We start from the raw sequence: 14,560 nt of genomic DNA, 5'->3' as shown, positions 1-14,560 counted from the left end.
CTGTTTGCGATTCAGGCTCTTGGCAACTGGCTCGCAATTACCACATTTGCAGTGTTCTGTGGTCACGTGATCAGCATTTGTGACCTTCACTGCCAGCTTCCAACAAGCAAAGTCAATGGGGAAGCCAGCAGGAGGCCACAAATGGCAATCATGTGACCACAGGATGCTGCAACCAAGTGGGATTCACCTAACAATGGCAACTGGAACTGCCGCAACTGCTGTCCTAAGTTGGTGTGGTCATGTGATGTCGCACTGTACAACTGCATCACTTAGCAATGGATTTGCAGGTCCCAATTACCATTGTTAAGCAAGGACTACCTGTACCATGAATAACAAGAATCCTCTGTATTTTGAAATCTCAAATATGGAAAAATAACAGTCCTACCAGCCAATTTACAATCTATATAGGTCAAGGCAGAGAAGAAGATAAGGCAGAGGTTAAAGGTTTGGGAGAGATTTTAAGATGTACAAAGAGGAAGTAGTAATATGGATGTCACAAAGCAGTGATTAACAGTCTGATGCAGCTGAGAGGTTTTATATATATATATATATATATATATATATATATATATATATATAATATATATAATATATATATATAATATATATAATATATATATATATAAAATATATAAATATATATATATATAGAAATCTATATATATAGAAAGAGAGCCAGTTTGGTCTGGTGGTTAAGGCAACAGACTAGAAACCAGGAGACTGAGAGTTCTAGTCCTGCCTTAGGCATGAAAGCCGGCTGGGTGACTTTGGGCCAGTCACCCTCTCTCAGCCCAATGCACCTCACAGGGTTGCTGTTGTGGGGAAAATAGGAGGAGGAAGGAGTATTAGGTATGTTCGCCACCTTATTTATAAAAATAATAAAGGCGGGATAAAATAAAATAAAAATAAATAAAATATATTGGCAATGTGGAAAGTAGGAGATAAGAAAGAAAAGTGCAGCTAGGTAAGGAACCTAATGGTGAAGAGAGTTCCTGGTTACCTGGAGACAATTTTTAAAAAATGACAAGAAAGTGTAATGAAAAAAATGAGGTGGGCAAAAACCAGAAAACCCAAGAAATGGACAAATAACAATGACAATACTCAATCTTTGCAGTAGAGGGCGATAAAACCACAGCAATTTCGGAAGATGAACACTTCAAGGATTTTTGGCAGCTAAAGGTGTGGAATCACTAAAAAAATTCCAAAATCTTGGGAAGGAGGAGAAATGGAAGCATTCCCAGGGAGGAAAAAAAGAAAAAAAAGTAATGTTTGTTTTAAATTGCAGCACAATAATCTAGGACAGCAATCTAGGATAGCATCCATCCCCCCCCTTTTCTTTTTAAAGAAAACGGGAGAGGGAAGAGAAAATGTGACTGACTAAAGACATAAAAAGGAAAAGAAAAAAGAAAAACAACAAGAATGTTTAAAAATGAGAGAACAGAAAGGCAGAAAGAAAGCAAGGATGTCATATGCACTCTTCAACAATATTTGAAGAATACCTTTGACAAATCACTGCTTCACAATTTATACATGTAATATTGCTGTAAGGATAAGCCCCATATGAGGCCTTTTGGGATCCTTAGAGGAAGACAATATATACATGCTCTGAATAAATTAAAAAAAACCCCTTTATTTGGCAATCAGAAGGTAAAGACTAAGCTGCTGGTGTACAGCCATATTTCTGCTTTAAGAAAGGAAAATTAGAAGATAACTCCCAACAGAAACATACTAGGATCAAAGGACCAAATCTGAAACACAGAGTACCTTCTGCAGACTACTTTTAAGTTCCAACTTGTCAAGGTCTCTAACAAACACTTTTAAACAAAAGGAATCACCTAAACCAATGTTTCTTAAAGTGTGGGCCAAGGACCCCTGGGGGTCCTCCAAGACCCTCTCAGGGGTCCATGAAATCAAATTATTTGCCAGCCTATGTTGAAAAATAATACAATATTAAAATCCTATCAAACAATTGTGAGAAGTAGTGGCAGCGTAAATTTTAATTTTTAATACAGTAGATATTGATAAATATAACCCATACAAACAAAAGCTCTTTTGGAGTCCTCCATAATTTTTAAAAGTGGGAAGCGGTCCTGGGAGAAAAAGGTTTAAGGAAGTTTAAGAAAGACTGACCTAAACAAATTTTTAAAAACCCCTATGTTTGGGTATCTATGTTGTTATTAAATAGGCAACATATTGTTTTAAAAACAAAAGTGGTTATAATTGGGATTTTCAAAATGGGATACTGTACAGTGAAAATTAAATTATAATAAAAATTATGATCACTACCAAAACATCTCATTCCAATTGGGCCAGTAGACAAAAAGAAAGGGGACATCAACTGAATCAACTATACCAACCTTGTCTATTTTTTTAAAAATATCTGTAATTAAGGAATCCTAAAACAAAAACTTTAAAATGCTAGCAGAAGTTTATTTGGAAATTCCTAACTTCTAATATTATTTTATTTATTTATCAAATTTGTCACCACCCATCTCCTCCCACCAGAGGGACTCTGGGCGGTCTACAACAATCATCAATAAAACAATAAATATATAATAAAATTACAATATATAAAAATACAGTATCTAAAATTACAGCTACAGGTAAATAATAATTATAGATAAAAATGGAATCCAAAGGCCAATGAAAACCATCCCCAAACATGATGACTCCTCTCCCTGCCCCAAGCCAGGTGGCAGAGCCAGGTCTTCAGGTTCCTCCGGAAGGCCAGGAGCGAAGGGGCTAACCTCACCTCTGGGGGCAAGATGTTCCAGAGGGCAGGAGCTACTGCAGAGAAGGCCTGCCTCCTGGACCCCGCCAGACAGAATTTTCTTACCGACGGGGTCTGCAACATGCCCTCTATGCATGATTGGGTGGGATGGGTTGATGTAATGGGGAAGAGGCGGTCCCTCAGGTAGCCTAGCCTCATGCCATGCAGGGCTTTAAAGATGATAACCAACACCTTGAATTGGACCCAGTAGCAAACTGGTACCCAATGCAGCTCGCGTAGCAGCGGTGTTATATGTGCCCTTCTAGGGGCACCAAAGATAGCCCGCGCAGCTGCATTCTGGACCAGCTGTAGCTTTGTGATACTCTTCAAGGGTAGCCCCATGTAGAGCACATTGCAATAGTCTATATAGGAAATAACAAGGGCCTGAGTGACTGTTCAAAGGGCTTCCCAATCCAGGAAGGGATGTAACTGGTGCACAACATGAATTTGCGCAAAGGCCCTCATGGCCACGGCTGCCACCTGCTCTTCGAGCTGGAGCCGTGAGTATAGGAAGACCCCCAGATTAAGCACTGGTCTGTCTGGGGCACTGCAACCCCATCCAGAGCCAAAGATGACAAAATCCTGGATATGGAAGAGCCATTAACCCACAGCCACTCTGTCTTACTAGGGTTCAGCTGAAGCCTGTTGTTCCCCATCCAGACCCCTACAGCCCCCAGGCACTGAGAGAGGGCAGTCACAGCATCACTTACCTCACCCGGGATGGAGATATACAACTGAGTATCATTAGCATATTGATGATTCCTCATCCCATGGTGATGGATGATCTCACCCAGTGGTTTCATGTAATTAAAAAGGAGCAGAGAGAGAACTGAACCCTGTGGCACCCCACAAAGGAGGGGCTGAGGGTCAGACATCTCACTCCCTATCACCACCAATTGGGACTGGCCTTAATAGTGGCTCTAGCTTGTGTTCAGTCGGATTTGGTCTTTGTCTTCCTCCAGCGGTGCTCTAGACATCTCTTAACCCTCTTCAGAACCCTCAGCTCCTCTGTAAACCACAGGGAGTGCTGGGTTTGGGTGGGCAAGAGAGGCCACACAGGCGCGATCCTGTCCAAGACCCCAGCCACCTCCCTATTCCAGGCAGCAGCCAGGGCCTCTGCTGGACCATGCAGCAGTTCCTCGGGAATAACCCCCATAGGGTCCATCAGTTGCCGGGGGTAGACCAATCAAATGGGTCCCACCTCCCTGAGGAGGGGGGTGGCACAAGAGAATCTCAGGGCCACCAGGGCGTGATCTGACCATGACAATGGGGACAGCTGTAACTCTCCCCTCAGATCACATTGCCACTGCTCCGACAAGAAAACCAAGTCTGGGGTGAGGCCACTGTCTCAAGTCAGGTCCCGAACAATCTGGGACAGGCCCATGGCCACCATGGTAGCCATGAACTCCTGAGCTGCCTCCAAGGCATGCCCCAGGGATGGCAGATTGAAGTCCCCCAAAACCATAAGTCTGGGAAACTCACTGCCAACCCTGAGACAGCCTCCAGCAGCTCAGGCAGGGAGGTTGCTACACAGCAGGGAGGCTGGTACAGTAGCAACACTCCCAACTGTTCTCAGGAACCCAACTTGAAAAACAGGGTCTCATAGCTGGCCACTTGTGAAGCAGCGCCCCTGAAGGCCACTAGAGACTCTCAAATGACAACAGTCACCCCTCCTCCTCTGCCCTGGTGTCTTGGCTGGTGCTATACCATAAACCCGGCTGGGCACATTCCCAAAAAGGGCACCATTCCTTCAGGACCCAGCCAGGTCTTGGTGATACACACCAGGTCTGCCCCTCCTCAGCGATCAAATCACATATGAGGGGGGTTTTGTTATTGACTGACATGGTGTTAAACAGCAGCAGTCGGAGACCAGGGCCCCTATGAATCTGCTGACCAGGGCCTGGGTCTGAGCACAGAGGGCCGGAACACACCACTGGTAACAAACACTGGGGGTGCCTTCCCCGAAGATAGCTTGCCCTCTGGCTCCCGCCATAGCATCCCCTGCCTGTCACCACCTCAATGATGTGACCCGTCCTACAGCCCCCAGAGACTCCTAATCCTTTAGCCCCCGATCCTGGACCTCCAGAGTTTCTCGTTCGAAATTGGGTTCCCTCCATCCACTCATATATCCTCACACACTCTCAATCACCCACAGGGTGATGGCAGGCCCTCCGGCGCACCAGCTCCTGCTCTTGGCGCCATCAGAGCCCGACCATCACTCACCCATTCACTATGTCCCCCGCTTGGCCTCACTCACTAGTCAACAGGGGTATATCACATTCACTCCCTCTTACCTCCCAATTCTCACTCAGGAGGTGAGTGCTCTCCCACACCTTCACATGCTCCTGGACTCCCCCCTCATCTCTCACCCGCAGGAGGGAGTCCCTCATTCACACTGGAGGGACCCCAACAGCTCTCTGCTGTCTCTAGGCAGGTTGGGAGGCGATGACCAAGTTCTCAGTTGCAGGACCCCCACTTCTCACCACCAAGGCCCGTCACACCGAGGTCTGCAGTACCACCTGGGTCCCTTGTGTTGTTATAGTCTGTGGCACCACTAAACTTACTTGCCCTCACTGCTTTGTCCAAGGGCTCTGGCTCATCACACCTCTGCCCAAGTCTGTCGTGCTGAGCACCTCTGGGTCTGTTGCATTCACCTGGCTGGCCTGCCCAGGCCAGTCTGTCGGTTCGCCGTGGCCAATGATCTACTGCCCCACCAAACCCCTCCGCTAGGCCAGCCTTCTGAGGCTGGTCCACTGGCCAGCCGCGCCGCTGGTCCGCAGCTCCGCCAAACCATTCCCCATGCCCTCAGGCTGGTCCTCCGAAGCCAGTCTGCTGTGCTGCTGCGCCACCAAGCTGTTCCACCTGGCTGGCCCGCTGCGCCATTGGCCCCCTGCGCCTCCAAATTACTCCAAACCACTCCAATGCGCCTCCAAGCCACCAAGCAGCCACACCACTTCAGGCCCACTGGTCTGAGGGTTGCACCACCAAGGCTCCCTGCACTGCTGAGGTCCTCCAGGATCTGCTGTGCTATTGGTATGCCACCAAACCCTCAGGGCTTACCACGCTGCCAAACCCACGGAGCTCGCCACGCCGCAGGGGCCCATCCAGACCCACCGCACTCCGCTGCTTGGTCTGGGGGGCTCTGTCCAATACCAGCAGAAATCTCCCTCCAAGATCCCAGTTAGCAGTGAGGCTGGGGGGAAGGGTCAAAGCCAGGAGTCTCCTCTTAGAGCAGCGGCAGCGGCTGGTGTCTGCTCTCGGTTGCCATCTTGGAATCTTAATAATATCAACTATTAATCTTAATAATATCAATTAATATGATTGTGCTGATCATATTAATTTACATTTAGATGTTATGTAATGTTATATTTCCCTTTATATTCTCCATATTTTTGTAGTGTCTAAAATAGAATCATCACCACTATTCCTGTGCAAGCTCTCAACGTGGGGAAAAGTTTTTACTCTGAATGTTGCAAATAAACCAGAAGGAGCAATATGTGAGGCCTTCGCTCTTCCTGATTATTTTGTGTTGCAGACTGTTTACAGGAGATCTGTTACTTCTGATTAATTTTTTAATAAATGAAACAGAAGTATTTCTTCCTGACAAGCAGTTCTGATTGCACAGGTAATACATGTACTAAGAAAAACATAGACTCATTATTTAATAATGGGAGGACAACAATCCTGGCAAATGTCCAAGACCCACAAGGTAACTCTGAAAGTGAATCTAATGCAAGGGTAGCAATCTGTGGATCATATAAGCCCCTCTTCCAGCCCCATTTTGTGGCTCCCATGCTGCTGAATTTCTGCAGAAAAATGCAAAGTTTGAAATAATTTAATTGACTTCAAACACAGGAAACAGAGGCACTAAGTTCTGCTTATGAAGTAATATACTTATTTCCCCTCAAAGCAACATTCCAAAAACTAGGGAAGCAGGCTCAAAATTTTACCTTCCTCCCCAGCCCTTTGGGCTGTCACTTATACAGTATGCCTTTGCAACTGTTGTCTCAAAGCAGTAAAGGAACAGAAATCCAAACTATTTGACTGGGTAATCGCACATGCTCTAGTCCCAAATATCTGTTAGCTGCTCACTTGCAAAAGTTCTTGCTGTGGGTTCTTTGACATGTGAAGTGCCATCATCCTTGCTCGTTTGTGCAGCTCTTCACTGTGATCTTCTCCAGCATCACACTTCCGTTTTGGAGATGTCTGGCCATAGTGAGACTGCCTTAGTGCTATAAAAAGGCAAGTAGAAGGGATGCCATCAGACCACTCCTCATCTCTAGAACCTCAAATATTGTCATGTAGGCATTCATGTATTTACAATGCTAGGTAGAAGGTACAAATACTAAATGGGAAAATGCAAAGTAGAAAGGGTTATAGTTCTAGGTTTTTCTATACCATTTTACTTCAGAGTTTCTCTCTGAAGGCGGTACCATTTTTTTCCTCTTTCACTCCTGGGCAACCATTAGAGTACACTATTCATTCTAGTTTCCCTCTTTGAAAATCCTACCACGACATCCTGTATTTTGCAGGCTTCACATGCAGGACTTTCCAAGAAGTTTATTGAAGGTATATTAAAAGCGAAAGTGATATCTAATGCCCATTGAAAAGTTTGTGTAATTTGTAGAAAATACTTGCTCACTTGGATTGCTGCAGCTTCCAGGGGCTGAAGAAAGATCTGTGGTTAGATTACTGAAGTCTTCTATACAGGATGGGACAGAGGCCAATAAACCTGAAAAAGTGACATCTCTATTAAAGAGCAGGCCTACTTTTCCTGGGCATCTTGAAATACATTCACACACAAACACCCACCCACACACACACTCTAACTTACACATCTGGGTCATATTCACTGGAGTAAAGCCTCGGATGTTGGTCTGCCACGTAGAATTGGAACTAATGAAACAATTCTCACTAGGATTGGACAGACTTGGAAGGAGCTGGTTCTCTCAGGTGAATGGGCCTTTGGATCCAAAGGTACCTCAGACCCATTCTCAAAAGAATGTATTTTCAGGCCTAGCTATTTACAGTCATAGAACTTTCAGTGGTACAAAGGAAGCCCCCGGAATGGAGATGTTTTCTGTCAGAGCTTCTCTACTTGGATGAAAAGGGACCCCACTTGCTTCCCCACTCCATTTGGGTGACCTGGAAATATATTAGGAATGCACTGCTTAGTATGTATGAAACTCTAAAAATTTATTAGATCTTACAAACTGAGGATTGCACTAATTTCCACATTTAATATAATGGTGATAGATCTACCCAAGTCTATTAAGAATGGTTTATTAAGATCATTTTAATTCAATTAGTATGTTAACCTAGTTACTTAGGAAGCTAAAAATTTCGTATCGGGAAATAAACATTTAGCAAGGGTGACAGTGCTTTCAAATCATCCAACCTAAGGTTCAAGTTTTGAGAGCATCTAGTCAACAGTTACTGGGCAATTTTATTCAGAAGTTAACAGTGATTGCAGAAACATGGCAATTAGGCAGAATCCAGCAGAGGTGTCTCCAGGATCCACTGTTTTTGTCAAAATGATGAAAGCAGGGTAGTATCCTGCTCTCACAATGTACATACATGTCATGTTCACCATTGCAATGTATTAACATCGTAACGTTTCACATGTCAAACCGTTCTTCCGTGTCTTACATGCTTGAACGTTTGCTGGTATTTTCCATTATTGCTGTGCTCTTTGTTTTGCTACTTTGGAATGTATGTTTGGGTTTGCAACTCTGTTCAAGGTTGCTTTCCCAGGCAGATGTAACGGTTGCTAGCACCTGGGAGGGGGTGGTTGCTAACGAGTGCTCGGGGCGGGACTGGGTTGGAAGCAAGGCTTTTAAGTTTGTATTTGGCGTGCTTTTGCTCATTCTCAGCTTTCTCTGTATTTGCATACTATTCCTTTAATAAATCAGTTATCCTTAAGCCCTGGCTTGTGAGACTGAGTATTTGGGATTAGGCAACCATTACATAAAGCTGAGAATCATTGATATCATCTTCCGCTAGCCCCATCCAAATTTTGGGTAAAGGGGAGCGCTAGCGATGACAGAACCTCAACTACGCGAGAGTGATGGGAGCGAAGATGGGCCGGACTCGACAAAGACTCTGGTAGCTCCGACTTCGCGAGCCCAAAGGGCAGCATGTCGAGAGAAGCGGGAACGGGGAGGGAATCACCACAACCATCCTGGGAACATGAAATCCCCTTATCACCGAGGGTGGTGGTGACAAATAGACCCGTAGAAGAGCCTGTCACTTTGGCCCGCATGAAAGCAGTAGAGGATAAAATGGACATGATAGTGGCCCTCCTGAAGGATATTCCCAGAGGGTTGGGGTCCCTACAGGAAGATTGGGAAGAAGACCCCTCCCAGCTGGCTTACCCGAGAGAGAGGTCCCCATCACTCAGGGGAAGGAGTAGGACTAGGGCTTCCCGACAATCGAGGGGAAGGGAGTCGAGAACAACCAGGGAGCGGCCACCACTGGGGGCTTGACGTGCGTTGGTTTGCGGAGCCATCGCAGCCGGCGGAGCTGATAAGAACCTTTCCACCGTTTGGGGTAAAGTTTGATGGCAACCCTACCACGCTCTCTTTTTTCATTACCAATGCTAGACTTTATATGGATGATTGGGGGCGATGCTTTCGTTCGGAGCAGGGCAAAATTAATTTTATTGCCAACAAGTTGAAGGGGAGGGCAGTGGATTGGTATGTGCAGTTATGCCAAGGAGAAGCCACAGAGTTAGAGGACTTTGATGAGTTTCTGTGGGCACTAAAATAGCACTTTGAAGACCCCTTGGCCCAAGAGAGAGCGAAAAGCGCCCTGAAAAAACTTTATCAAGGAACCCTCTCCGTCGCAGACTACGCTTTGGAATTTAAAGCTCTAGCGGGAAAGGTGGAGGACTGGTCCCAGTCTACTTTGGTGGAAATGTTTAAACAAGGACTGGAGACGGAAGTCCTCCGGTGGGCTTTGTGTCGGGACGATCCCAAAACGTTGTATGGGTGGATTCAGTTGGCGGGCAGCGTGGAAAACGCTCTACAGACGTTCGCCCATAGCAAGGAACTGAGACAAACCAGAGTTAGTAGGGGGGCTCGTGCCCCTGGATTTTCAAGCTGCCCTAAAACGAAAAGTTGGGAGGAAGAAAGAGAACGACGATTTGCGAAAGGTCAGTGCCTGAGATGCGGGAAGGAAGGGCATCGTGCCACTTCGTGCCCGAGACACAGACTGGAGGAACGGCCAGGGAAAACGCCGGGGAAATCGCCATCATTACCGCGTAAGATGAGGGCTGCCTGCGCAGAAGTCAACCCTTCAGACCTCCTATTTGGGGAAGAGGAGGAGGAATTACACTTCGAACAGCCGGCGGGAAAAGGCTACCACCTGCTCTGAAGGGCGCCGTTGGGCAGGTGGAAGAAACCAGGCGTGACCACGATTCGGTGAGTGGGAATTTTCCTACACTGACTGTCAAAGTGAAATTGGGATCTAGAACCAAAACTGTTGAAGTCTGGGCTATGCTAGATTCGGGTTGCTCACGTTCACTAATGCATCCCGATGTTGTAGCCGCCTTAGAACTGCCCACGTTCCTGTTGCAACGACCAATGATCTTCACGCAATTGGATGGAACTATGGCTGGGGGAAAAGCAGTCACCCACTCTACAGGACTTGTAGCTTTGCAAATGGGTACCCATTGGGAGAAATTGCCTTTTGTCATAGCTCCAGTGGGGGGTCCTTTGGTTATTTTGGGAATGCCTTGGTTCGTACAACAAAATCCTGTTATCAACTGGCTGCATAGAACTGTAACGTTTGCTGATAGGTTTTATAAAGCACCAGAAAAGGACTTGTTGGAGGACATTGAGGGTGGACAGGTGGCTACCACTACTGTACAGACACTTCAGCCCCTAGAAGGACTGCCTAAGCAATACCAAGACCTGGCAGATGTGTTTGGGGAGAAAGAAGCAGATCGCTTACCCCCGCACCGAAAGACAGACTGTGCCATTGAATTTCTGCCCAATGTGAAATTACCTCACCCAAAAATCTATCCCATGTCTCCTAAAGAGCTGGCCACGCTGAGGGAATTCATTGATAAAAATCTAGCTAGGGGTTTCATTGAGCCGGCAAATTCCCCAGTGGGGGCACCTGTCCTCTTTAGACCAAAAAAGGATGGTTCTTTGAGACTATGTACCGATTTCCGCGGGCTCAATGCAGTATCAATATTAAATAAATATCCTTTGCCCCTCATCAAAGATATGTTATCACATCTGGCCAGGGGCAAAATCTTCTCAAAGCTAGATTTAAGGGAAGCCTATTTTCGCATTCGCATAAGGGAGGGGGATGAGTGGAAAACCGCGTTTAACTGTCCTCTTGGGGCTTTCCAATACAAAGTGTTGCCTTTTGGTCTGTCTGGGGCACCTGGGGTTTTTATGCAACTTATCAATGAGGTCTTGCATGACCACCTATTTAAAGGGGTATTAGTGTATTTGGATGATGTATTGATTTATACTGAAACCATGGCAGAACATATTCACTTGGTGCGTCAAGTGCTTGCTAAACTAAGAAAAGCAGAGTTGTATGCAAAACTGTCCAAATGTGCCTTCCATCAATCACAAACTGATTACCTGGGATATAGAATTTCAGCAAAGGGCATTGAGATGGACCCTGCCAAGGTTGAAGCCATTTTGGCATGGGAACCTCCCCGTACCAGGTGGCAATTACAAAGTTTCCTTGGATTCGCCAATTTCTATAGGGCATTTGCCCAAAATTTTGCTGAAACTGCCCTTCCCCTTACTGAACTACTAAAAACTAAAGCTCAGGGGTATACGCGGCGCTCGAAGAACCCAGGCGCGCTCCTTAAATGGACCCCAACCTGCCAACAAGCGTTCGATGCGCTCAAACAGATTTTCACCACTGAACCTATTTTGCAGCATCCTAACCCAACTAAGCCTTTCGTAGTGCAGGTTGATGCCTCCGACTTCTCCATCGGAGCAATTCTGCTTCAAGCAGACCAATCTGGTACTTTAAAACCCCATGCTTACCTCTCTCGCAAGTTCACAGAAATGGAGAGAAGGTGGCATGTTTGGGAAAAAGAGGCGTTTGCTGTCAAAACAGCCTTGGAAACCTGGCGTCACTTATTGGAAGGGACTTCCCACCCTTTCGAAGTGTGGACTGATCATAAAAACCTAGAAGCATTAAGCACCAGTAGAAAACTCAGCCCCAAACAACTTCGATGGGCTGAATTTTTCACTCGCTTTGATTTCACACTCAAGTTTATACCAGGCAGGAAAAACTTTTTAGCAGATGCTTTATCACGCAGACCCCAAGATGCTGGCCCTGGGCCAACGGTACAGGGTACTGTATGGACTGAAAAGCAGTTGAGTTTGGCGGCTGTGACACGTAGTCAGACGCGAGCGCAGCAGGCTCAACGCCAGACCGCTCCGCCTCCCTCCCGTCCGGCGCGTCTGCCAATTCCATCAGACTTGAAACAACAGTTGCTTTTCCACCTGAAATCTGACACTTGGTTACAAGCAAATTTAAACACTGTAACTTTTACTGAGGACTTTGCCTGGCGAAACGATCGTCTGTATGTCCCTGAAGCTTTACGAAAGATGATCCTCCAGCGCTGCCATGACGATAAGTTGGCTGGACATTTTGGGTACCTTAAAACCCTTCACCTCATCAGACGTCAATTCTGGTGGCCAACTCTTCTAAGGGACCTTAAAACTTATGTAGCCGCTTGCCCTGTGTGCGCAGCAACCAAGCGCAAACCTGGCAAGCCTCAAGGCTTGCTGCAACCTGTGGCACCCCTGCCTACCCATGGCAGGACATATCCATGGATTTTATTGTCGACCTCCCACCCAGTCAACGAAAACAGTCATTTGGGTAGTGAAGGACTTTTTCTCCAAACAAGCGCATTTTATCCCATGCGCTTCCATCCCCACCGCGCAACAGCTGGCACGCCTCTTCCTCGTACACATGTACCACCTCCACGGAATCCCCACCCGTCTGGTGAGTGACAGAGGCTCACAATTTACGTCACAGTTTTGGCGGGCATTTTTAAAACTGATTGGCACCAAACAAGCTCTCTCCACTGCGTGGCATCCAGAGACGGATGGATCTACTGAAGCTGTTAATTCAACACTGGAACAATATTTACGGGCATTCATCAATTATCAACAAGACAACTGGGTGGACCTGCTTCCTTTTGCTGAAGTTGCCTACAACGCTGTACATCAAAGCACTGGACAAGTTCCTTTTAAGACTGTCTTTGGCCGGGAGTTCGTCCCGATACCCGAACTCCCGCACCCACAATCACTGCCAGCTTCCCTCACAGACTGGGCTGAAACCCTACAAGACTCATGGCTCAACATTCAACGAGCTCTTTCCCATGCCCAAACCACCTACAAAAAGCATGCAGATGCTAAACGTTCCCCCCAACCTGCGTTTACTGTGGGAGATAAGGTCTACCTCTCCACGAAATTCATCAAATCCTCACAACCCTCGAAAAAACTTGGTCCTAAATTTGTTGGTCCTTTCCCTATTATTGCACAAATTAACCCTGTAACTTTCAAACTTGATCTGCCCCACAATCTTAAACGTTTGCATCCTGTTTTTCATTGCAGCCTACTCAAGCTGTACCTACCGTCGGACCGCTGGCATCCCCAACCGACCCCGCCACCTCCCATTATGATCGATAACCAACAACACTTTGAAGTCAAGGAAATCCTTGACTCACGCCGCCAGCGCTCCACTTTGCAGTATCTCATCTGTTGGAAACATTTCCCTCATCCTGAGTGGGTTTCTGCTCACGATGTTCGCTCACCCGACCTGGTTGCTCGTTTTCACTCTGCTTATCCGGACAAGCCGGCTCCTTAGCAATTGTTTTTTGGGGGGCAATATGTCATGTTCACCATTGCAATGTGTTGTTAACATCGTAACGTTTCACATGTCAAACCGTTCTTCCGTGTCTTACATGCTTGAACGTTTGCTGGTATTTTCCATTATTGCTGTGCTCTTTGTTTTGCTACTTTGGAATGTATGTTTGGGTTTGCAACTCTGTTCAAGGTTGCTTTCCCAGGCAGATGTAACGGTTGCTAGCACCTGGGAGGGGGTGGTTGCTAACGAGTGCTCGGGGCGGGACTGGGTTGGAAGCAAGGCTTTTAAGTTTGTATTTGGCGTGCTTTTGCTCATTCTCAGCTTTCTCTGTATTTGCATACTATTCCTTTAATAAATCAGTTATCCTTAAGCCCTGGCTTGTGAGACTGAGTATTTGGGATTAGGCAACCATTACAATACATCCCAAGACAATTATCATTTATTTGATCTGATTGATCAAAAACAAATTGGTTTTTACGATTTAGCATTGTGTAACATCATTTGCTATAGAATCCAGAAAAAAACCAGCATTTGTTTCATATATACTGTGTGTGTCCATATCCACACAGTTGTTGAGACTTGAGTGGCATACAAATTTAATAAATTATTATTAATTATTATATATACATACAAAGGCCTCTGTAGCGTGAGAGCTGCTGATAAATCTGCTTCATCCGTTCAATGTTTAGTCGACTGGTCTCTGCATGGTTCACCATGGGTTTGGGATAGTCTACCCCAATTATACATTTTGCTGCCTTTTGGACTGACTCGGGGGCATTCCAGGGCTCGTAGATATAGCGCAATGGAAAGCCTTTCAATTGGGGTAGATACCGCCTGTAGAATAAACCAATAAGGATTATCTTTGATCGTTGTAAATAATTTATATATGTCATCAGCCATCTCGATTATGTAAAAAGATGAGTTTGTATTCTTATT

At 46.0% G+C, this 14,560-nt stretch overlaps 1 protein-coding gene across 2 annotated transcripts in view; it reads right to left on the bottom strand.

Moving 5' to 3' along the window:
• CRY2 (cryptochrome circadian regulator 2) overlaps positions 1-14,560 on the bottom strand; it is a 115,289-nt gene that overhangs the window by 66,438 nt on the left and 34,291 nt on the right. Inside the window, exons 9-11 of one of the 2 annotated variants that reach the window (XM_063289658.1) lie at positions 14,256-14,458; positions 7,413-7,502; positions 6,863-7,002 (exon numbers count right to left, since the gene is read on the bottom strand). The exons of the other annotated variant lie outside the window; for it this stretch is intronic. Of the exons in view, the coding sequence (XP_063145728.1) occupies positions 6,863-7,002; positions 7,413-7,502; positions 14,256-14,458 (433 nt within the window). The remainder of the gene's footprint in view (positions 1-6,862; positions 7,003-7,412; positions 7,503-14,255; positions 14,459-14,560) is intronic. 2 annotated transcript variants of the gene reach the window in all.

This window comes from Candoia aspera, chromosome 1, assembly GCF_035149785.1.
Source record: "Candoia aspera isolate rCanAsp1 chromosome 1, rCanAsp1.hap2, whole genome shotgun sequence".
Classification (NCBI taxonomy): Eukaryota; Metazoa; Chordata; class Lepidosauria; order Squamata; family Boidae; genus Candoia; species Candoia aspera.
The sequence above is the reverse complement of the archived record's forward strand: the minus strand, read 5'-3'. Positions and strand labels throughout refer to the sequence as shown.